General features: G+C 41.7%; 2 protein-coding genes across 3 annotated transcripts in view; both read right to left on the bottom strand.

Annotated features, from left to right (window-relative positions):
- Positions 1 to 2699: 2699 nt before the first annotated feature.
- Positions 2700 to 4728, bottom strand: POU4F1 (POU class 4 homeobox 1). 2 transcript variants are annotated; one of them, XM_032798372.1, is made up of 3 exons: positions 4507 to 4728; positions 3449 to 3716; positions 2700 to 3382 (listed from the first exon to the last, which is right to left on the bottom strand). In XM_032798372.1, exons 1-3 carry the CDS (start codon positions 4627 to 4629, stop codon positions 2700 to 2702), a joined length of 1074 nt encoding a protein of 357 aa, XP_032654263.1. In that variant the 5' UTR covers positions 4630 to 4728. The 2 variants fall into 2 exon arrangements, with proteins under 2 accessions (XP_032654263.1, XP_032654262.1); XM_032798371.1 differs by having other exon boundaries at positions 2700 to 3716.
- Positions 4729 to 13050: 8322 nt separating this feature from the next.
- OBI1 (ORC ubiquitin ligase 1) overlaps positions 13051 to 23305 on the bottom strand; it is a 30350-nt gene continuing 20095 nt past the window's right edge. Inside the window, exon 6 of the mRNA XM_032798373.2 lies at positions 13051 to 17227. Within this exon, the coding sequence (XP_032654264.1) occupies positions 15673 to 17227 (1555 nt within the window). The 3' untranslated portion in view covers positions 13051 to 15672. The remainder of the gene's footprint in view (positions 17228 to 23305) is intronic.

Here is a 23305-nt window from a genome sequence, read left to right as displayed (position 1 = left end):
AGCTTTTTGAACGTTTTATTCTTTACTGAACATCACGTTAAGTGTTTTGATTCACAGATTTACCGGCAAAATTAAAAAGATTTGGCTAAAATATGCCTACAGAAGAAATAATCCCAGCTATTAAGTAACTTTTTACATTTGGCATATGATCTAGTCACAGGTCATCAGAAAAGAAAAAGGTTCTTTGATCACTTGAAGCAGTAGGTGGCATCCTATACGTTCCTAATGAACAATTGCATTTACAACGTCAGGAGAGATCAGTTTATGATTTTCATATTTATTAACACAAAATAAAAATAAAATATTTTGTTACATAATTAAGTGCAATTAGGCCAGTCAGAACAACATATAAACCTGAAAGCACCAAGCTTTTTTTTCTTTACACATATTTTGTCGGTGCATAATCCTTTCCAGCAAACTGAAAAGAAATACTTCAGAAGTCCTTTTTAATTTTACCTTGATTTATATTTTCTGCAGTTATAGAATAAACTTCAAGAAACACACGCAGCTAATATATAGTTAATTTTATTCAGAGCACCGATTTTCACATCAGAGCTATCTCAAAGTAATGATTTCTGAATTTAGCAGAAAAATACATCTCTCACTATTTTTATTTTTTGGTAGAATTAGTATTTGTCTAACGGCTATACCTTGAATTTATCAGCCGTGCCTCAGAAATAAACAAAAAAAAGATGCACCCAATAATAAACTATTCTGTTTTCATGTTTGTTTTATTTGTAAGTGTGCTGGGACTTATCTCCCTGTTGTATTTTGTGTTACAGAAATATTTCTGAAAGAAATAAAAGTAATATAGTAAAGACACAACCAAGGAGAAAGCTCAGCAAACATACATGGACAGGTAGATAATTCAGTGAGACATTTCAGGATCCACACGTGGTTGCAGTTTGTAACCATTTTTTGTGCATGTGTGTGTTGCATTAACGAAAATATTTACAATCATCTTCCTTTTTTTAAAAAAAAATCTAAATACAAGAACGTGACAAGAATGTTTGTGTTTTCGGTGAAAACAGGCAGTAAACTGTGAAATTACACCATCCACAAAAGGTTCTACCAGAAGCTACTCTATTTTTAGTGCTCAGTTTCAAAATGCATAGAATGTTTGCGCTGCAAACAATGATACACAAAATAATTAAATAAATAATCAAACAAATAAATAAATAATAGCGAGACCTTATCACGGATCTTTCTGTGCCTTTTTTTAGGTCATGCATGATTTCAGTCTTTGTTTGTTTTAAACAGCAGGGCGTTTTCTTTTCAGAAATGCCTTGTTATTAAAGCCTTTCCAGTAACACCAGACCCAGTGAATGTCTTTTGCACACAGCTGGTATTTTATCCAACGAGCTCTGGCCCCCCACCCCCATTCCCGAGATATAATGCACCTTTATCTTTAATAATATGGAATAATTACTCTGCATTCCAATTTGGGAGACTGTGATAGTGCAAATGTAACCATACAAAACAATTCCTCTACCTAACGTTTATTTACAATAAACGATTTTTAAACCCAAATGTTTCCCCCTTCAACATGCAGACCCCGCAGAAATAAATGTTTCAAATCCTGCCTCTTTACATTGGTGATTTCGCTTACCTACTTATGCAGAATAAACCCTGTTACTAATAGGAACCCTTCTACCACCGCAATCCTCTAAACCTCTCCAGCAGATTTAGAAGAGATGCCAGAGGGGAAGGACACATTTAACCCCGAGACTTAATGACTCAGAGCATGTTTTCTTCTAACGTTAACAGGGCAGCCAGGGCAGTATAACAGCCAATGTATGCATTGTATCTCTAGCTAGATGTATCTCTATAGAGATATGGATCTCTCGCTCTAGATATAAACACAAAGCACACACAGGGAGGAAAAGGAACAAAGGGGCAAGTAACTTTTTATACAGCTAGTTATAAAAATGGTTGGCTTCCCTAGCAGAGGGAGGGCGGAAGAAAGGGAAAATGTCTCGGAGTATAAAGCCTGTGACTGAGCATTCACTCTCTGCTCTTAGCTAGCTAGTGTTAAAGAAACAAGGGCCAGAATCTCTCCCTCTCCCCGCTCACTCCCCAAGCCGTCCGAACCGAATTGGGAACTGCAAAAACATCCCTCTCCAAACCCCCAGTAACACAGAGAAGAACCATCACGAAGCCTCATTAAAAACAGTTAAAACCAAAAGAACAAAAAAAGAGACCCAAACAAAAACAATGAGCATCATCACCAATAGTTTCACCTTCTGGGTTGTGTTTTTTTTCCTTTTAAAATTGGTGACTCGGGGTTTTTAATGTATTTATTTGTAAGTTTTGTGTGTGTCTCTGTGTGTTTACGCTTGAATTGTTCTCGCTCTCTCTTCCTGTAAAGGGGGCGATTAGCCTGCAGAAGTGCCCCCCATGGATTCCTAGAGCATTTACTTTTGCTCTTCTTCTGGTTGTTCTCGTTTCTTTTCCTTTAATTTTTTTTCTCTCCCCTACATTGTTCCTTGGTCCCCAGGAGATTTTGAGAATGTCTCTGATCAAGCAAGAAGTCCAGTGGCTCCTCCAGCCCCCTCGCCCTTTCCACAATCTCCCCTCCCACTCGCACCCCCCCATCTCCCTCCCTTCACTTCCAGCCCCACAACAGCCCCCTCTCGGTCCCCTCCCTTCGCCCACACTCCAGGGGATGGAAACTTGGCGCGTTGGTTTTGTTGGCTTGTTTAGTAGGTGGCGGAAAATTTCATCCTTTTTTGCTTCTGTCTCTGGTTGCAAAACCAAACCCGCACCACGTTCTTTTTCAGGTCCAATTTCTCGGCGATGGCGGCGATCTTCTCGGAGGAGGGCCGGGGCTGCACGGCGAAGTACGCCTCCAGGGAGCGCTTCTCCGGGGCGGCGATGGAAGTCCGCTTGCGCTTCTTCTCGCCCCCGTTGAAGAGCTCGGGCTTGTTCATTTTCTCGCGCTGGGCGCCCTCGGCCTCCTCCAGCCAGGCCTGCAGGATGGGCTTGAGCGCGATCATGTTGTTGTGGGACAGGGTGAGCGACTCGAAGCGGCAGATGGTGCTCTGGCTCAGCGAGCCCACGCCGGGGATCTTCAGGTTGGCCAGGGCCGAGCCCACGTCGGCCTGGGTCACGCCCAGCTTGATCCGCCGCTGCTTGAAGCGCTCGGCGAAGGCCTCCAGCTCCCGGGGGTCCGTGTCCGAGTCGCAGATGGAGGCCAGGCCGGCCGCCCCCACCACCGCCGAGGCCACTTGCCCCGCCGCGCCGTGGTGAGCGGCCACCAGCCCCGGGTGGGGCAGGCCCGAGGGCATGTTCATGGCGGCCGGGTGCGACAGGTGGCCCAGGCCGTGCATGTGCGAGTGGGGATGGGCCGAGGTGGAGATCAAGCCCCCCCCGCCGCCGCCGCCTCCGCCGCCTCCTCCTCCGCCGCCGCCGCCTCCGCCCCCGCCGGCCCCTTCGTGGCCCCCGCCGCCGGCCATGAGCGCCAGCGACGGGGAGGTGATGTGGTCCAGCAGGTCTCCGGGCTCCAGCGCCTGGTGGTGATGGTGGTGGTGGTGGTGGTGGTGCGCCAGCGGCACGGTGGAGGTGGAGGTGCACGGCACGCTGTTCATGGTGTGGTAGGTGGCGTCCGGCTTGAAGGGGTGGCTCTTGCCCTGGGACACGGCGATGTCGACGGCCGCCAGAGCCTCGGCCCGGGCCAGCAGGGTCTCATCTAGGCTGGCGAAGATATTGCTCTGCAACTGCAATCGACACAAAAGGGGGGAGCATAGGGGGGCAGAAAGGAGAGTGGGGTGGGAGAGAGACGCGGGAGCGGGGTAATAAAAGGGCAAACGCAGTGGAGAGAGGGGAGGCGAATTGGGGCAGAGAGAAGAGAGTAAAGTGGGGGTGGGGAAAGCAGGGGCAGATGGGGGAATATAGTGAGGGAGACAGGGCAGGAGGGAACAGAAAGGGGGGAACAAGCCGGGGGGGGGAGAAGAGAGAATCACAGGGGAGCCCAAGGAGAGAGGAAGTGAGGGAATGGGGGAGCCGAGAGAGGGGCGAATACAAGGGAGAGAGCAGGGAGTGGAAGAGAAAATAAAGAGAGGAGGAAGGTGGGAAGAAAGAGAGGAGGAAGCAGGGCAAGGAGTGGAGGAGAGCAGCAAAGGAGGGAGCAGGGAGAGGAGGGAACCAAAAAGCGGAGGAAAGTGAAAGGAGGGGGGCAAAGGAAAAGAAAAGAAAGGAGAAGAAGAAATGGATATGTAACTCTCAGCTGGGGAATTGTGTCAAACACCAGCGCGCATAAAGAACATTCCTTTCAGAGGCCGAGTCATAAAAATTAATACCGAAAGTGGAGGAAGTCGGAGACTCGTGCGAACACCGCTTTCAAAAAAGATCACAGGCGCTCAGATGATTGCAGAGGAGGACATGAAAAAAACATTAAGCGCCGCTTATCAAAATGTGCCTCGCAGCGGTTTTTTTATTAATGCACATACATGCAGTATACAGGGGGAGAGAGAGAGAGGGAGAGAGATGCAGCGGCTTGCCCCTTACCGGTGGAGTTGGTAGACAGGCTCTTCTTATTGCTTCCGAGCTGGAGTGCAGCGAGGGGTACTTGTGTTCAGGTAGGGTGGGATGCATGGCAAAATGCGGCTGTTTGCTGTTCATGGACATCATCTTGAAGGCTTGGCATGTAAATCCACAAACACTCCTGAAGTAAGAGGAAAAGTGCTCTCCGGGCGCTCTCCGGGATGAGGGTGCAGCGGCAGATCCCACTGCTGGTGCCGCTGTTTCTTGGCGCTCCCTTTGACCGCACAGTGAGACTCCCTCCAGCCCTCTCGGTCTCACTTATCTGTCTGCTCTATCCTAGCGCTGGGCTGAGATGCGCTCTGCTTACACCTGAGCCCCACATCTCGTGGCTACGGACCGACAGACTCTCGCGAGAGCTTGGCGCTCCGGCTTTGATAGACATCAGCTGTCACCCCCTGCCTCCTCCTCCCCGCCTCCCGCTCTCTCCCTCCCCGCGCCTTGTTGCATCTCCTTGCGCGTTTGCACGTCTAGCCGGTGCCGGAGTTTGAGAGCTGCTCTTATAACGACCACCAGAAAGGACAGTGCAGGTGTTACACCTGTAGCTGCAACACATGCGCATTGCTCGCCTTTCTAATCGGACACAGAGACACCAACGTGCGCATCTATGTATTATGTGCCAGCATGTCCATCTGCGTATAATATACGTACATGTATACATGCCCAGATCTTACATGCAATACAATGCAGTGTGCATGTCTCTATAGCTGTCTCTGACTTTGTGCATGATTAGGTGCTGGTACCTGTAATGTGCAGATCTGATTTTATACCTGGTTTATACATGGTGTCTAATTACATATATATGATTACATAATCATTATTTAAAATAACTGGATTCTAGCCAAAGAGATGTTAATTTCCTGTGCTCCTGTGCAGTCCTTCAGAGAGACTCTCAACACAGAAAGTGACAGTTTTCCAGCGTAAGCCTGTTACTTTTAAGAATTCTAAATAAGCTCCTTGAGAACAATCATTGCGACAGACATTGGTTTGAAGCAGTCAGGGTCTATTGATTTCCATATAATTTCATTTCTCCCCCATCTAGTTTTGTTGCAAACGTTATTGTGTCAGGCACCGCTAGTGACAGCCACTTAGCTCACAAGGAGCATGTGCTTTCTACGTGGGAAACACTGTTGAAATGAAATTGTGCATTTCCTTTTTTGCAGCCTGTAAAATCTCTCTTCTTTAATCGTGCGAAAACCCACATCTCACTCCAGCATGACTTGAAGCATACAATAATCACAAAGCCTTTTTATTTTTAAAACTACGAGTAGTTTGGTTCTTTTTATGAAGAGAGAACACAGGGAAACTAGTCTGAATCGCCTTCATAGGCATTACTGCAGAAAGGAAAAGGAGGAAGAGGCTGGAAAATAACCTTGTTGGAATTCTTTTTTGTCTGTGTTTCTCCTCAGTTTTATTGTTGCATTTAAATGAAACGGTTAGGAAAAAAGAATAGAATAATGATTCGCAAATATATTGATGACTAATATTTTGGGTTATGGCCCGATCTTTTCTAGAGTGGAATTCTTAAGTTAACTATATGTAGTTAAAACTGGTGGCAGGCAAATCCTTTAATTAACCAACCTGTAAAATTGTCTCTCATGTTTATGATCAACAACTGGGATTAATCTGAATCCGAAGGGAACAACACAGGTGATGCCAGTCCATTGGGGCACTCTAATGATAACCCTGGGTGATAGCCCAGATGTTATCGCGTCTGCTCCAGCAGTGATAAAGACAGGCACCAGGAAAAAGCAGCCGGGTGTTTGTTTGATGCAGTGATCTGATAACCGATCTGCCATGTGTCACCCTTATAGAGTGCCGGAATAGCTGTATCTCTCAAGCTCTGAGATTCGTCTATGTACATATATACATGTTCGTATACTATGCATATACATATACCCCTCTCAAACACACACAGAGAACATATTAAAATCCCAAGTAAAGTCCACATTTGTCGTCATATGTCTTTCTCCAGTTTCTCATCCCGCCTGAGAAGAAAGAAAGAAAGATGTTCAATTACTTGTACGAGAGAAAGCCGGTCTCCAGCCATTATTGTGTCCCCAGGGACTGCTAAATGCAACTCTATCTAGGAGGGGGGATGAACTAGAAACTGGCAATTCTGGTTTTAAGGGGGGAAACCTGTATCGAAATCATTGTTTAAGAGGAACAGTATAATAAGTAACATGCTTTTATTAACAATTCATGATTTACCCTAGCTTTTTGAGCTGCCTTGTTTTGTAAATTGAAGATCAGCAAATGGGGAAAGGGTGCATTTGATACATTGTTTTGAAGTGAGACGCGGATGGAAAATGCGTGCTGGAGCCTGATGCAAACCAACCCGCATTCCTTTGCTAGTAGAATAGATATAACTGTAAACCAATCAGCCACACAAAGATAATGGGCTTCTCACCTGACGCTGAAGATGGAGACACTCAGAGCTGGACAAATTTATCTGGTTAGCCAGAACGCTGGCCAAGTACACTCACCAGTGTACATCGGTAGAGGGAACGCTCAGTGTAAATGAAGATTGTTCAAGTGATGATAAAAGGAGGAGAAAAAGACATATATTGTCTATGGATTATTCCATGGGCTTTATTTTTCCCCTTCTCGCAAGCCAAGATATCATATAGCATGTTCTCCAGATAGCTCATTAGTGATAAACAGAGCTAGATATGGTTGGCCCACACCTGTTTAGTAGTTCTATTTCTTATACTCATCAACTACAGTGGCTTTTTTAAGGGCATGCGGGAGAAAGGAAAGAACCTGTGCCTAGAGGAAGGTGGTGGTGGCCGTTAAGAACTTGCATACCAGGAGACAGTCCACTAAAAATAATGAAATCTGTAAGTGAGGCAGAGCCACGCTCTCTTCTCTCTCTTTTCTCTTTGGCTACCAATTCTGAGGTTGCTCATCACACCACAGATTCTGGGCTCCTGATTGTAAACCCTTAACTTCTTACCTCTACAGCAGCCTTCCGTGAGCTTTCGACCATTATTCAGAAGACCCCTAGTGTCATTAATAATATCATCCTTCGGTTTTGGCTGGTTGGGAAATACTCATATAGTAGCGATTGCAACACTTCTAGATAGCTCCTGCATTGTAGACAGGCCAGCTTGGGTTGCCACAAACCAATACATTTATTCACAGTTATAAGTAGAGAATATAGCCTTGGGCATATCTGCCCTGGGTGAAAAGGCATACAAGAGACGTTGATTTGGGGCAGCTTTTGCTTTGAAGTTTACCAGGTGGACCAGCAACTCATGTTCCTTTTGGTCCATTTATTTCCCTTTACTTCGAAAAGCTCAGCCTTGACTCTTTCTTCCTGCAACTTCATCTCAATGATTTAGCCCCAGAGGAATATTATTAAGGGTTTTAATGTTAGGACTGGCTTAGGAACTACTGTTTCTACCAGCACACGTAACATCTGTTCGAAGCCAATGGTTTCTGTTCTTTCTGTTCCAGGTCTTCCTGGAGCGCTAACAACCTAGCGCAGGAACGGGTGAAATGGATAGTATGCCTGGGAAGTATGTCAGCATAACGCCTGTTGGTTTACTCAGATTGGCAAGCACCAGTGGAAGTACAGCTTCTACCTGGCTGTAGATGCATTGCAGGCTAGTTATAGTGCACTCTTTTGTTACAAATAGTCTTGGGCATAATTTTTGTGCAAAAATCCCATGCAGTAGGTGGGGAGTGTGTTATAATCGAAGATCTCGCAGGTACTTGACATGTTTTTCAGGAGCTTTTTTGTGCTGGACAGTTCCCCATTGATACGGGACCCCATGCTGCCTCATGCCCTGTTCACTCAAGTTTGATAGTTCCAGAATCTGTAAAAGACAATTGAATTTAGGGCTTATCCTCCGACCCTGCCATGCTAATGTACATTCGGCAACAGGGGTCTGGATAATGTTCTGTAGTGGCCAACTTTTGTCCTGCCCTTCTTTTTATTATGTTGGAGTCTTCAGACATTGAACATAGTTTCAAAGTTTAAGACTCAATCAACTCTTTCTTCTCTGATCTCTTCCTAACAGAGGCCAAGAGCGGGAGTGGAAGGTAGAGAGAGGCGAGACTTTCACATTTGTTTTAGTCTCAAAAATTATTTGAGTCTCCGTGGCTCCTCGCGTATAATAATAAAACAAAGGGCTGAATCAAAAGATAAACCAAGCCTCATTCGTAGTACTTTGGGTACTTTTGTGAAGAGTGGGATGGGAGTGGAGGCAGGGGAGGAAGAGAGAACGTTTCAAAGGGATGTTTTAAACCGCAATCCTCTTTCGGTCCCTCAGAGAAAGCCTAAAATGAGAAAATAGAAAAGAGAAAGCCTAAAATGAGCCCAATCCTGCTTCCACTGAGATAAGTGTCAAAACTACCACGTTTTTCAATGGGCGCAGGATCCAGCCGATTGTGGTGTTGTGCACTTCAAATTTCACTCCTCTCTTTGCTGGCTTTGTGAGCAAATACGTCTAGGTTGAGTTGTTGCTCTGTTCTCAGTGCACCTCTTCTTCGTTTTCCAGTTTCTGTGAGTCACCAACACAGCCCCAGGCTACACCTGCAAATACACATACCTATCCACACAGAAAGTCAGTCAGTCTCTCTCCCGATCTCAGATCGCAGAGGTATGGACATCTCACGGGCCTGGCAATATATTTTATTTTATTTTAATATTCGCTGTTATTCCTATTCCTAGTGGGTACTTCCATTCTCATGAATACTGATGGTAATAAACTTGCAAGTTCCGAGCATGAGTTCACTGGAGATATGACCATGCTGTAGCTCCACTTTTATGGGCAAACATACTCGATAAAGGGACGCATATCTATCTATCTACCTAGCTATGCATTTACTTGTCTCTGGTACTTTTCTCCTGTTTCAAATGTAAGAAATAGGCAGATTTCCTTAATTGACTGCACTGCCTATCCCGAAAGCTAATAAAGTAAACCCCCCATTCCCACAGTAAAACGATGTATAAATTAATTACTGTAACCCATTGTATTTGATTTCCCTTTTTAGGATTCCCAAAAGATGAATATACTAAAGCTTGGGATATTAACCTCTAATGTCTCCTCATACTTTGCTATATATTCTGACTTTAAAGAAAAAGTCATTTAGGGGTTTCTAGAAGATCCTGCATTAATCTCTGGTGCAGTTTTACTTCAAGAATTAGATTGACTTTTTATTTGCGCTACCTTAAAATTTCTCTGCGTGGTGGTGGTAGCACTAAAAGCAAGCCCAGGGTACCTGTGTTATTTGGAAAGGTTTACTGAAAGTCAATGTCCCATTTAGCATAAAAACTATTCTCTCTTTAGATGATTAAACTAACCTACCTTGGGGAAAAAAAAAAGCCCTATGGGTGAATGCACAAAAAGTATTTCCATGTCCTAATGAGGACTTTCCTTACATCAGCAAAGACCTGCTAATTACTGATGTACAAGCTGCAATAATTGCTTTTGCAGCCAAAGTGTAGAATGTTGTCATATTAAAAATTGAAACTCTTGATTGTGAGTTAGGTCCCAAGGTAATTCAGAACGTCCCTTTTCGGGAGAACAACGGGGCTGGAGGAGCTAGTTCTGGGTCCAGTAGAAAATATTGCCGTTCTAGCTCTGTCTGGTAAAGTTTCTGGTTACTATTTTTAAGTGATATATGCTAATTAAAAGGTACACTGTGAAGGGCCTGCAGCATAAAAGTCTCTAGCTCACTTTACACTTCAGCATCATTTAAGCACCATCGGTAAATGTACCGCTGATTTTTAACATATATATAATACAAACAGAGAATTGAACACTCTCTGCTTCATCTCCCTTAGACTGCGCTCCCTTACAACATCCCTACCGTGTCTATCCCGTAGCTACTGGTTTTCTTACATAAGAAACGACTCAGAGAGGGGCTTGTAGAGGGGGAGAAGGTCGATCAGAAGTTAAATCTAAAGGCACTCTGAAATCTGTTCAATTGCCAAAATACAGAGCGATGCGCTCGCCTCCCAGTCTCTGCACAAATCAAAGCACGTTCCGAGGGGCTGGGAAATAGTTGCCTTGTCATGTAACACATTGCCCTGATTTATTATAAAATTTTAACGAAATCATGCATATTTTAACAGCCTTTAATCACTGCATGAAAATTTAATTCATGAACTGGAGCGCGTTTAAATAAATGAAGTGTTAATTCATTAGGATTAATTAATTTGTTAAAGGTTTGTGTGCAAGGTTAAGGTGGAAGAAAAACTCTTTGTTAGTTTCGTGTCTTAATCACTAGGTTTTGTTGGCAGTTTAAAAAAAAAAAGATTTCTGTGCTGCTCATGAGGCGGGGAAGGGATGGGGACCAGAGGCGAGAGAACTGAGCTCGCATTGAGTCAGTGAAAGCACCACACAGAGGGAAGTTTGCTGTAGATACAAGGGGTGAAGAGTGTAACTTTTAGCCCAAACTTAGACATGGCGGGACTATAAGGTGTAGACAGCTGGGCCAGCTTTAGTGACATTGTTGATTTGGGGATGGGGATGGAGAAGTAAGGAACTCCTTCCTGTTTGCCTGAGTGCTGATGAAAGAATCTACTCCAGACTAGCCCAAGGCTACACTAGCCCAGCTTTGCATAAACTGGGCGAGAACCCACTAAGCAGAGAGCCTACCGCATCTACAAATGGATATTTTCTTCCTTCTGTATAAAGGTCCTGTTTTGAAGGGGGAAACTAAGTACCAGAGATAGTACACAAGGAAAGGGGGCAATAATAAAAAGACAGAGATATGGCCCTACTTCCACTCACCCTTGATCCGTGTTAGTTCTTTCAAAAGGAATACCCTTGTAATTTTGGGGGCACAGTTAAAAGGGCTTATTTAAAATTATGCTTTTACACAATTTAACCTCATTAGAAAATATTACCAAAGTGTTTGGCCTTGCAGTTCTTAGGGAATTAAAAAAAAAAGACTAAACTCATTTTTTGAGGGGCTGTAACCCAGACTGAGGCACTAAGATGTGTGTAAAAATGAAATTGACTCGAAATAAAAGTGAACCAGGCTCCTCTCTCTTCATTCTAGCCCAAGTGTTATGCAAAAAAAGTGAAACACTGCCCTCACCATAAGCTAATAGGAAGTTGTTACAATTGACATTTGCTTGTCCTATTTATATACATAAAATCTGCTGCTCTCCCTAAGCATTCTGGTATTTGCTAGACAGCAGGCACACAAGCATGTGAAAGCAACCTGTTAAAGTAGGAGATACCAGAATCCTGAAAATAATTCTCAAACTTGATTTGCTTCTCTGGGGTTGCTCCCTTCCAGCACCTCTCTCCCCGCTTTCCTCCCTTTTCCATCTTACCCAACCCTCTCTCACACACAGGTCTTTCCTACCTCTCTTTCTCCCCTCCCTTCCATCACTAAACCTCTTCATCTGAAGAGCAGTCTGTAAAAATGTATTCAGGGGAAGGGCTTGATACAACCACTACAACAGCAGAGGGAAAACTAAAATTTATTAAACCAACTGTTTGAATTACATCACTTGTACTGTATATTGGTGTACTCACTCTTTTGTGCAAGCCTATAGTAGTATGTAGGCCAAGAGAAGGAGAGAGTTGGAACCTTGCCCACAAAGCTGTTTTTTTTTACATTGAAGTCACAGCCCTACATGAGTAGCTTAGGTCACCAAGTTTCTAACACACCACACCCTCCAAGGCTTCACTAAGATCATCTGTGCAGGTGTTCTAAAGTGCTTCTGGAACATAGGATCAAAAGTACAGCCTTCAAATATCTGCTAATGGTAAGAAGCCAGTTGGGCAACTCTCACCTCTAGCCAACACCATCTTTCAATCTACTACTTTGACTGGTATAAAATTTTTTTAAAGAATCTTATTTTGTAAGCCAAACACTTACAAAATTGATCAAAACAAACAAAAAAAAAATGAAAAAAGACCTTGGAGAGCGCTTCCCCCAGTAGCAGGAACATAGTTAATTGCAGGAGTCAATGAACAGCTTTGATTTAGTGATGAGTAGCAGTAAAGCCAGGTTCCTTTAGAATACAGGTGGCATTCACTTTTAAACAAAGAGAAAAGGAAAGACCTACTTCCTATGTTGACTAGAGAAAGGATTGGTGCTAATGATGCTCTCTGGCCACCTCTTCTCTGAAGACCATATTGCCATGTATGGTCTGTACACCAAAAGAGGAAAAGGGAACAGGGATATCTCCCTCACTGCCACTGAAAATTTGGAAATTACATATCTTGTGCAATAAGCTAACCCACATAGTTACAAGTTAACTTGTAACTGTCTATTTACTGACTGCTACTGTACACAGCAGAATTAAAGATTTTAACAGAGCTTGTTTCAGCAGGACCTAGCCTGACTTAGAAAAAAACTTTGTAGAACTTAAGAATATTTTCTTAGTAAGCTGCAGGCCAGCTGTCTATTTCTTGTTGTTAGATCAAAGCCCACAACAGTTTAATTTGTGTCAGATCTTGTGAGAGTGAGAGAGACAGAGAGAGAGTCTACATGTTCTTACTTAACTATATGTAAGAACAGTTTAACTTGTATTTAAATACATTTGTGAAAAACATTAAATATAGCCAAAGACTGGATGAGAGGAGCAATAAAAAGCCTGAAGAATACAAAACTTATAAACAATTAACACATTTTATGTTATTTTCAATTGTGTAAAAAAAGAGTTGTTTCACTGTATGTGATTTAATGTATAGGCTGTACATGTCACCAATACTTTCTGTAAACTTTAAATCAAAAAGGAGTTGCTTATATATTACTATTTATTGACATAGCACCCTTAAGTGTGGTAGGTGTTTTACAGAGACAAGGTGAAGTAATATCTTTTATTGGACCAACCTCTGTTGTTGAGAGAGACAAGCTGAGCCCAGGCTCCAGCCTGAGTCCAAATGTCTACACCACAGTTAAACAGGGGCCAGCAGTGGGAGTTTAATTGCAGTGCAGACATACCCTAGGACTACTAAGTGCATAAAAGTGAAGCATGTACTTCAGTTTGCAGAGTATTAAGGGGCTGAGGTGGATAAGACAGAAAGGGATACAAGTTTAAACCTTTGCCCATTTACCACTTTTTTTAGTTCTTAACGTCTCTTCCATTTGCATGACTAAAACTAAACAGTGTCTATCAAAAAATGCTGCCTAAAAATCAAATCACCAGGATTACCCACACAATAAATATTTTTATGTATTCTGACTTGAATTTAGATAAGACACCAGCAACCATTCATGTTGTTACTTAACCCTATCAACAAAAGGTAAAATGATATCGTGTAAAACAAACTGAATGGATTCCGAAGTGCAAAATTTACATTTCAAAGACCCAAGGGCTTGGTCATACAACCAGAAAAGAATCAAAATAAAAATTAACCCCAGCATTTGGCAATTGCATGTGTGCTTGCATGACTTACAAACAGTGCAATGGTATTTTAAACAGAAGGTAAATGTGGTCTCTGAAAAAAGCGCTAACACAAAAGTAATCCTGTGATTTACATAATTAACTAGGGACAGCCAGAATTAGTGTCCAGAACAGGATGGCCCCTTAATTTTTGAACTGTATAAATTAAGACTATACATTAACAAACATTCCTTTTCTTGGAGGATTGACCCAGCATCAGCTACAGTCAGAGGTGCTATGGAATAGGCTGGTGTTTGGTACTGGGGCTTGTAGCTGCAGCTGGGATATCGTGTTTGTGGCACTGGTGACCATTTTGGAACAGATATTTGTACATAAGTAAAGCCACACTTGTTGCTGAACATGTTCATAGAAAATGCAAAATATATTCTAGGTCCAACTGTTGACAGAACTACAATATTTTTATTATAGTGTTAGTCCAAAGAGTTTCCAGCTGTTTATCCCTCTAATCAGGTGAGCTAAAGACAGTTTATGGATTTCTTGTCCTTGATCCATCGATAGACATGATCTGCCCATTTGTAAGAAATGTCATCCTGGGGTCCATTTAGAATGACAATTCCATGTCTAAGATAAAAAGCATATTTAAAATTTTAAACACAATAAAGTATATGGTAATACAAAGAGACCAATCTTGCTTTGCTGCTTAATTGGTCTCCTTTCTGTAGCAGATCATCAGATTATGTTGACCTATTCAGTACTTAATAGAAAAGTCATCTCCAGAAAGGCTGAAACCGATTTCCACCAACTGCATTGACGCTGACACCAGAATGGCAATGCCTCCAACAGGGAGGGGGAAGATGTGAATTTATTCAAAAATTGTAACCCAAGTTTTATACACAGTTTTCAAAATTATAAAAAAAAAAAAAAAAAGGGAAACTTTTCCAGTTCTTCCTGTGCTAGTCCAATATCTGAGGCAACATCAAAGATTATAGTGCTTATGACATCCTTTATTCAATTCACATAGAAAAGCATGCAGTATTAATGTAAAACAGTACAGTATTAATGTAAAATGTTCAGTGCACATTAGGTAAACAAGTCATTAGCATACAAACCCATTTTTATGGTCTACACAGGCGTACTGAACATGTTCTGAATAACAATGCTTTGTGGAAATGAAATTAAAAATTGTGTTTAACTTAAAAAAAAAAAGGCCATTTTTCAGTCTTAAGGAAGAGAGGTTTTCTAACTGAAATGCTGAAACACAGAAACAAGAGAGAAGCTGCTACATTATATACACACTTTAAGCTACAGTTTCAGTATACAATAGTGCCATGCAAATAGATCTAAGCAGCAGTAGCAGTTTCCTCTGGAAGTAAAGTTTTACAACAAGAATTTACAGTGTTTTATGGCAAGTGAACAATTATTACCAGTAGCAGTGTTACAATTACCATTACCGTGCAGCATAGGAAATTAAACTTTTAAAAGCAAGTCCTTTCCCGTATAAAGGGCTGGTTTAACAAGAACATTTAAAATTGGTCATATTCAAGGAGGACATAACTGCTGCTCAAAGAGAACTTCACATAACCTGACAATTAAAAAAAAAATTTACAAAACAAAACCTATCAAAGAAGAAAGCTCTGAATGATTCTTCTCTAAGTGAAGCAATTTGGGGTGCTGAGAGAACATTCTGCTTTCACTTGGTCAAAAGGGACAGAATCAGGTCACATGGAACTCACCAGAAATCAAGTTCACTTGGGGATTTTTAAATGTTCCCATGTTGACACTAAGACTACTAACTTCAATTCAACAAGGAGTTAGTTTTTAGTAGTTTTTGAGGGACTAGCACTAGAAAGGCTGCTTTGAATTTTTCTTTTGGTTGACTGATTGACACTCTTATGTTTCTTTTCAGGAATAAAGGAAGAAGCCCAAGGAGACTGAAGTTGGTTGTGAAGATTATGAATCTCAGATGACGCTTTAAAAATAGAAGAACCCAACTTTTGTTCTTCAAATAGCCTTTGCGAGTTACTGAAAAGAAAACTTTGGGAAAACTCTCTTTGAAACAAACAGTTCTGAGGTTTGATTTCACTAGTTTCTGAATTTCGGCCTGAAAACAACGGGAAGTGTTCATTTATGTCTAGTCCAGATGGAGAGAGGATTGAAAATGTAGTAGGTTTCCAATCTACCAATTGCTCACTTGATTCAGGACATTTTACATTGTTTTGTTTGTTCCTTTCTTCTAGCTTCTTATCTGATTCATTCAGGAGTTCAGAACACTGTGTTGACTTTGAAGGATTCTCAAGCTCAGAGGACTTAAAGTTGTAGTAAGGACTCTTGCTATTGTCAGATTCTGACATCATGGAGTCCAGCTCAGAAATTTTGTCAAGGTAAGCGGCATCCATGGATGCTTCACTGGACGTTCTTGTGCGGTTCATTTCTGAAGAGCGGATAGTATGTAATCTTTTAGATAAAAGAAGTTCACGCTTATCACTGGACTTTGCCAACGGCTCTCCTGAATGACTAGTAATTGTGTTTTGTTCCGAACCTTCAAAATCTAAGTTTTCAGCATAGTTTGTTAAGCAGCTATTCCAAAACACTGGCTTTGCTGAAGTAAAACAAGTCACCTTCTTCTGGCTGTTGCAGGGGCTTGCACTATGTTCTGGAGAATCTTTGTTGCAATCATCTGAAGTGTCACAAAAATCATCAAACTCCAGTTTCCTTAGAAAGGCAGATGGCTTCCCCGTACTCTCTTGTTTTACGAGAGGATTCTCTTTGATTTCAGGGGTGTTCAACTGGAGACAACTGAGAGACAAAGAAGGTGTACATGGTGCTGGAAGCTCATAAAGTTCTTCATCTTTATATGGTGCACAATCCTCACCTTTATCCCACTGTGGTTCTAAGCAGGCATCCATATTTGTAGCAGCTATATCCAGGAGAACTTCCTGACACCCTGAAAATAGTTCTTTGTTTGTGGGATGATTGTGCGTGACTGGCCCATTTGAACTGTCTTGACTAGCAGAGTTTGAGCAAGCACCATCACTATCTAAGAGTCCATTACCTGACAATTGCTCAAGACTGTCAGGACTTTGGCCGTTAGTTAAAGTCTTTTTCTCTAGTCTTTCTACTTGGCTTTTCAATGATGCAATGTCTTCTTCACTGCTTTCACTTCCTGTATTATCTGTGAAAAGTGCTCTCTCACTAACAGTACTCACATTTTGGGTTTCTCCGCTTGATCCTTTCAGTTGCATAAGCTGACCCTCCAGTTCTTCTATGTACTTGTCACTTCTTTCCAGTGCTTTTTTCAGACGGTTCATTTCACGTTCACACTGCTCTACTTTGGACTGAAGTGCAGCTGCTGTAAACCTACCAAACCTGCAAGAAATGTGGAGAGAGAAAATGTTAAGTAGAAAGAATTGATTTGTGCTACGTTTTTTCAAACCTTGACACAAATAAATTTCCTAGTTTCAAGAAGAGACAATACTGTCAACATACACCATGTTAACTTGAAAGTAAAAAATATAGTCCCATTCAAGATTGTAGTTACCGACTAGTAATGAAAAAAATCATATTGTATAGGTGGGAGGTGAATTCATGAAACACCTCTACCACTCAAAGTTATAGTGAAGCAATAACAAGCAGAAGATTACCCTTCCAGGGGCTGGATCTATCAATTCAACTCAAATATGCATGAAGAATTATCCCCTAAAACAATGGCAAAGATTTATGGGAACATTTGAATGGTGGTCCACATCTTGAAATATTTACATTCAATCATTTTCCTACAGTAGAGCAGAGTTTTACAATACATTTCTTACACAATGTCACCTTGTCAAATATAAAATGCCAATATGAAATTTGGAAATTGCAACAATCCTTAGAGGTGGTTTTAAATACTTATTTGGACCATTTCAATTACATTCATCTCAGCCTCTCCTTGGGCTTCACATGTACTTTAAAATAGTTCAGTGCTACCTGGTTTTATAGGTTTTAGCATTGTAAAGTCAATCTAATTACACTTCCTGGATTCCAATATATAAAATTGGCTTTTGTGATTGCAAGAGTTGCAAATAATACTTTTGCACAATTTCTAGCTAAAGCATATTTTCATTTGCAAAGTTACAAAAGAAAGTGTAGATACCCCCACCCCTCTCTTACTTTAGGGAAGGTCATCTATATGCCCACCCAATTCTAACCTGCCTTTGACAGGTAGGCATGAGGGAATCTCCTGCTCCATCTGAGACTTTTAATTTACAGAAAGAAAACAAATTCAGTTCCGATATTATGAGGAGGGAAAAACCTGCAGCCACTCTAAAAATCACATCATCTATTTATGCTGGGCTACTTGCTTTTCCTCCTATGCACAAGCACTGATTTGCATTCATTAACAAGAGACTGTTACCAGGTACAGAGACTGTGCATATAAGGTCCTCTTTGGAACCTCTGTGCATATAAGGAACCTCTTTCCTGTCCCCGAACTTTTGTTTCCCAGCCCTACATATCACAACCCTCAGGATAATGAGGTCTGAATGCAGGTGCATCCCCAGTCTGTGAATATCATCTCTGAAACAGCCAGAAGCATTGCTACAGAGCAACGTGTGTGTTGCCAGCAAAAGACCGAGTCAGATTTTGATTTTTGAATTCTGATCCCTGAACACCAGCTGAGTGATTTTCCAGAGGTGGTGTATGCTAACAATTACAGTCGAAGCCAATGGAAGCCTGGGGTGCTCAAAACTCCCGACGAAGTTGGATACAGCATCAACCTCATTGGTGCTACGAGAGGGAGGAAACCATGATTTACACCCACCTACGGAATTGGCTACAAATCTCGTTTTCAGCTCAAAGGGGCAAACCAGTACAAGACAAGCTTTCCATATATAGCCATGCATTGCTTTCTAAACAAGGAATAAACTTTGCTATTTAAAGGGAGACAGTCAACCTAGAATAACATAATATATGAATTTGGTTTACTTTGTGTATAGTCAGTTTCACCATTTTCCCTGTATAGTTAGTAAGTTCTTCCTCATGGTGTGGGTCTTTCATATGTGGCAATATGGGAGGGGAAAATGTTTTTAAAAAGAAATAACACTGATTGTAAATCCACATATGTTGGCAAGGGACTCAGACAGGTGGAGTACCCGATGCCACTTTTCATTCATTGTTTTTTTAAACAGACTAGATTTAAATTTCACTATGTTATATTAAATACAGTATGTTAACATATCTTGGCTTGTTTTTCACCTTAATTTCAAAAAACTCAAATAGAGATAAATCAAATATGACATAGTGAGTTATGTGAGCACTGCAAGGATCACAACAGATTTTTCCCTGCTTCCCTGGCCAGGGGCACTGTGCTGTATTTATTTTTACTTCCTCTGAAGACGTTGGTAAAGGCCACTGTATAAGCTAGCACAGTAGATGCAGTGTCTCGTCTGATATGGCAATACACACACACACACTCACTCTCTCTCTAAGTCACAATTAGCTTAAAAGCTAAGTGTAATCACCAGAGAAATGAAAATTGCTTATGCTATAAGCAACATTTTCCAGAGATTGTTGTAACAGACACTTTAACATAGAAATTAAACATGTTTTACATTTATATGCATACCTGGCAATTTTTTTAATGGAAGAACTGTGTAATATGTTTATTTAATGCAAATAGCATTAGTGACAACCTCAGATTTGCTTACCAAGAGGAAGCACTGTAGTCTCAAGTGCAAGTTTTAGAATGTGTGTCCTCAGGAAAAAAAATGAAGTTTGTCATTCAAAAGCAAGCAGCATTGCTAATATGTTAATCGTTGTAAGGAGACATGTCTGGGAATTTGAGTTTCTGGAAAAAGGACCACCTACAAATAGTTACACCTGCAATAAAGCATCAAAGTAGCAGAGCAACTTTCTATCTCTACTTTGAGGCTTGTGTGCATTTAAAATCCAAATTTTCAAGGCTTCCATACTATTTTTTCTCCCCCAGCCAGCCATATTAGTTCAAATATTTAAGTAAATTACTCGATGGCCAGGAAAAGTTCTATGTGGTTATAGTGACTGTCCACACATTGGAGTTTCTTAATGAGAAAGCTGTGATCTGAAGATAAAAAAACAAAAACAAACAAACAACCCAATCTGTTTGGCATCCGAGCTCCAAGTCAGCGTGCCAAGAACATAGATAAGTTCGAACACTTTCAGGAGAATTATTTTCCAGTTTGTGGATATCATGAGAAGCCCATCAACAGAACTGCAGATATGCAATGTGAATGTTTTGGGGCAAGTACTTAATAATGCCTGTTGAAAGACTCTGTCTCCAATATTTTCAGTGTTAAAAAACCCAACAGTAATATATAAAGGAAGCCTGTATCTAGTCTATTGCTATATCTCAAATTCATCCTTTCACCCCTAGCAAGCGTAGAAGGCTGCCAGCCTTATGAGGTCCATACGCATGGTCCCACACAACAGAAATATATAAAGTCACTCCCTCTCTCAAGTTCTCTCGTCAGTCGAGTTTTAGCCACAAAAAATTATTGCAAGTTAAAGCTGGCAATGAGAAGTTAAACAGACAGTTCCTCATCTACCTCTGCAAAAAGTTACCAGCTGTAAGTATTTCTATTGAGTAACAAGAACTGACATTCCTTTGCAGATACTACTGCAAGTTGTTCTTCAATAGCCCTGTCATATTTAAATCAAAGTGAGATTCAAAAGTGTGTTCTCACTCAGAAAAGTGACAATGTAAAACTAAAGGCAGTTCGGACTCATGTTTATTGTCTATCACTAACTCCAGATCAAGTCTGTTTAGTTTCAAGTCAATAACTACCAGCCCAGCAAACTCAGCTTAGATTCTTTCCTTCCCACATCACCTCAGTAATAATTGTTCTGCAAGCCAAATTATGTCCTCAGCTCTGTACGTGCATAGTTTAAACTTATATAACAGAGTAAGTATAATAAACTACTAAAGCAAACAAGCCCTTTGTATTTTAACCATATACAAAGCACTAAAATAACATGGAAGTTTTGATTTTGAGGGGACAAGATAGGAATTCAAGTTCAAAATAGCAACTAGTCCCACAGCCCTCTAGTATATACACCCATGAAACACAGGGATCTCCCACAGGGTGTGGAGTGAGGGAGGGGATGTGGTACATGTTACAAAACCCTGCAAAGCCCAGCATAATAGTCTTAAACCACCCTGGAATTATTATCTTAGCTAGCCCCTGAACAGCTGCTAGCTATCAAAGCCTCTGAAGCCTGTGGGCTCCTAGATTTTGAGGGGGTCCATGGACTGATTCATGGGGGGATACAAGGAGAAGAGGCTCAATTGGGCTGCCCTGAACTCTCTGCAGGCATCTCCTCTGCTAAACTGTCCTCTAGTTACAGAGGGTGAGGGGCAGGAGAGAGGGGAAGAGCTGCTCTGTGGCAGGAAGCAGGTATGGGGGAGAGGGGGACAGAGCACAGAGAGATACAACACTATCCTCCTCCTCTCAGCAGCAGCACCTCCTCCCCAAAGATAGAAGGCTACATCGCCACAGCCCTAGACAGCAGCTGCTCCTCTTCTGTCCCTGGAAGAGAGGAAGAGAAGGAAAAGGAGGGAGAAGTAAGCAGGGAGACACTGGGATCAAGGATGAAAAAAAAAAATAGAATATGGGTAACAAAAAGGGGCTAAACATCACAAGACCAACAGAAGACAGGGTGTACCAGGAACTGAGCAAGGGGGGCAGACAATGGAATGTGGGATGAACATGAAAGATACAGAATGAGAGGAAAGGGCATGCTACCTTTGAAAGGATAAGACTCCTTAGGGCATCACAGAGCCTAGTGAAAGCAAGGTTAGTACTCTGCACCAACCAGTTCTTAATAGCTGTGTTGTGATGTTTTAATACATAAATGTGAAAAATGGGCCAAATGTTCGTCTTCAAAAAGGTAAATTAGTCTAATTACTACCTGCTGAAACCACTCCTGCTGGCTACAGAGCGAGTCTCATCCTTATAAGATTAAGCTACACCACCTCTGGCTGAATGTTTTGGGGCACTGCTATAAGAGGACTGGAGAATGGGGAGAGAGGAATTTCCCTTTCCCAGAGGAGAACCCAAGGTTTGAAGCTGAACAAACAAACAAGAATGTTCACTTTTTAGGGAGGATCTTCAGTGTCGGGGTTGAGCATATTAGAAGTGTATTAGCAAAATGAGAGTTTGCAGATAGGAAAGGAAGTGGTCTCATTTTCATGCACTGCTATTCCATCAGTGTGGATGACTACTGGGAATCAGCAAGCAGGAAGGAGAAAAAATTAGACCTTGGGAAAGATAAGATAACAAGCAACAGCAGCATACAGGTCCCAGTGACCAAAAGCAGCAATACATCCACGCTATGAATGGTTGAAGCAAGGATCATACTTGGGAGTCTCTCTCTGCCTACCATGTTGATATGGATATTATAAAGTGAGCCCTAATGATGTCCAGGAGAAATTTATTACAACTTCTGAGATTGCCGTTCTGACCCTGTATGTAGGTACAAATGTTCCAGCAGGTATCATGTTATATGTAGCAGCACAACACCAGCTGTAAGAGAAACACTAAAGGACTAATTTTAAAACAGGCAGAAAACAGGATTTTTTATTTTTTTTTAAAAAGAAGATTCAGCTTGGGGGAAAAAGACCCATGTACATAGAACAAAGATATTCAGAGGACAGGAGGTACCTGGAAAGCAATGACACCAAATGACGCTTGCACTGGCTTTTTAATAATAGTGGACAGTAAAGAAATGCACGCAGTGCAATAAGGAAACAAAACAAACAAACAAAAAAAAAGCCAATGCAAGTCTGGGATGCATACATGGGTAGGCCACATCATGGAGCAGGGAGTTAGTAGTCTCTATAGGACACAGATAGCCGTTTTTGGAACACAGCAAGATGTTGAGAAATTGGAGGGAGCTCTGGTAAGAACTATAACAAAATACTGGAGGCTAGAGGAACTGATATACAAGGAAAGATTTTAAAAGTGACATATGTAGCTTGGGTATGAATGACTAACTGATGAGAAGGAAATATGGTAAGGAATTTAGACTTTTGCTACCCCTCATCACAGAAGGTTCCGAAATGGAATTTCAGCATCTAGGAGATTATATTTCCAATAGCCACCATGACAAGGAATGGATGAAGCTGCCAGGTGAGCAGGTGCCTGGACTCTTCTTAATGGTTCTCAAACATGAAGATGCAGTTCTCCAGGAGGTCTGGAGTTTAGGCAAGCCCAATAACTGTGCCTGAATAATCTGAAGAATTGAGAGATGGAAACTTTTGGTCTGGAGATGAACAGGGGAAATTAAATATGGTACCACTCCTCCAGCAGGTCTAGGCTGGTGGATTAGGAAAAACAGCCCTGAAGTGAGGCAAAATTTGGTGTGGGAACCAGTGAAATCTTGTCCAGCTTCAACAAGCAACTGTGATGCTGAAACATCAGCAACATCCTG

The sequence above is a fragment of the Chelonoidis abingdonii genome, chromosome 1, assembly GCF_003597395.2.
Source record: "Chelonoidis abingdonii isolate Lonesome George chromosome 1, CheloAbing_2.0, whole genome shotgun sequence".
NCBI classification, from domain to species: Eukaryota; Metazoa; Chordata; order Testudines; family Testudinidae; genus Chelonoidis; species Chelonoidis abingdonii.
The sequence above is the reverse complement of the archived record's forward strand: the minus strand, read 5'-3'. Positions and strand labels throughout refer to the sequence as shown.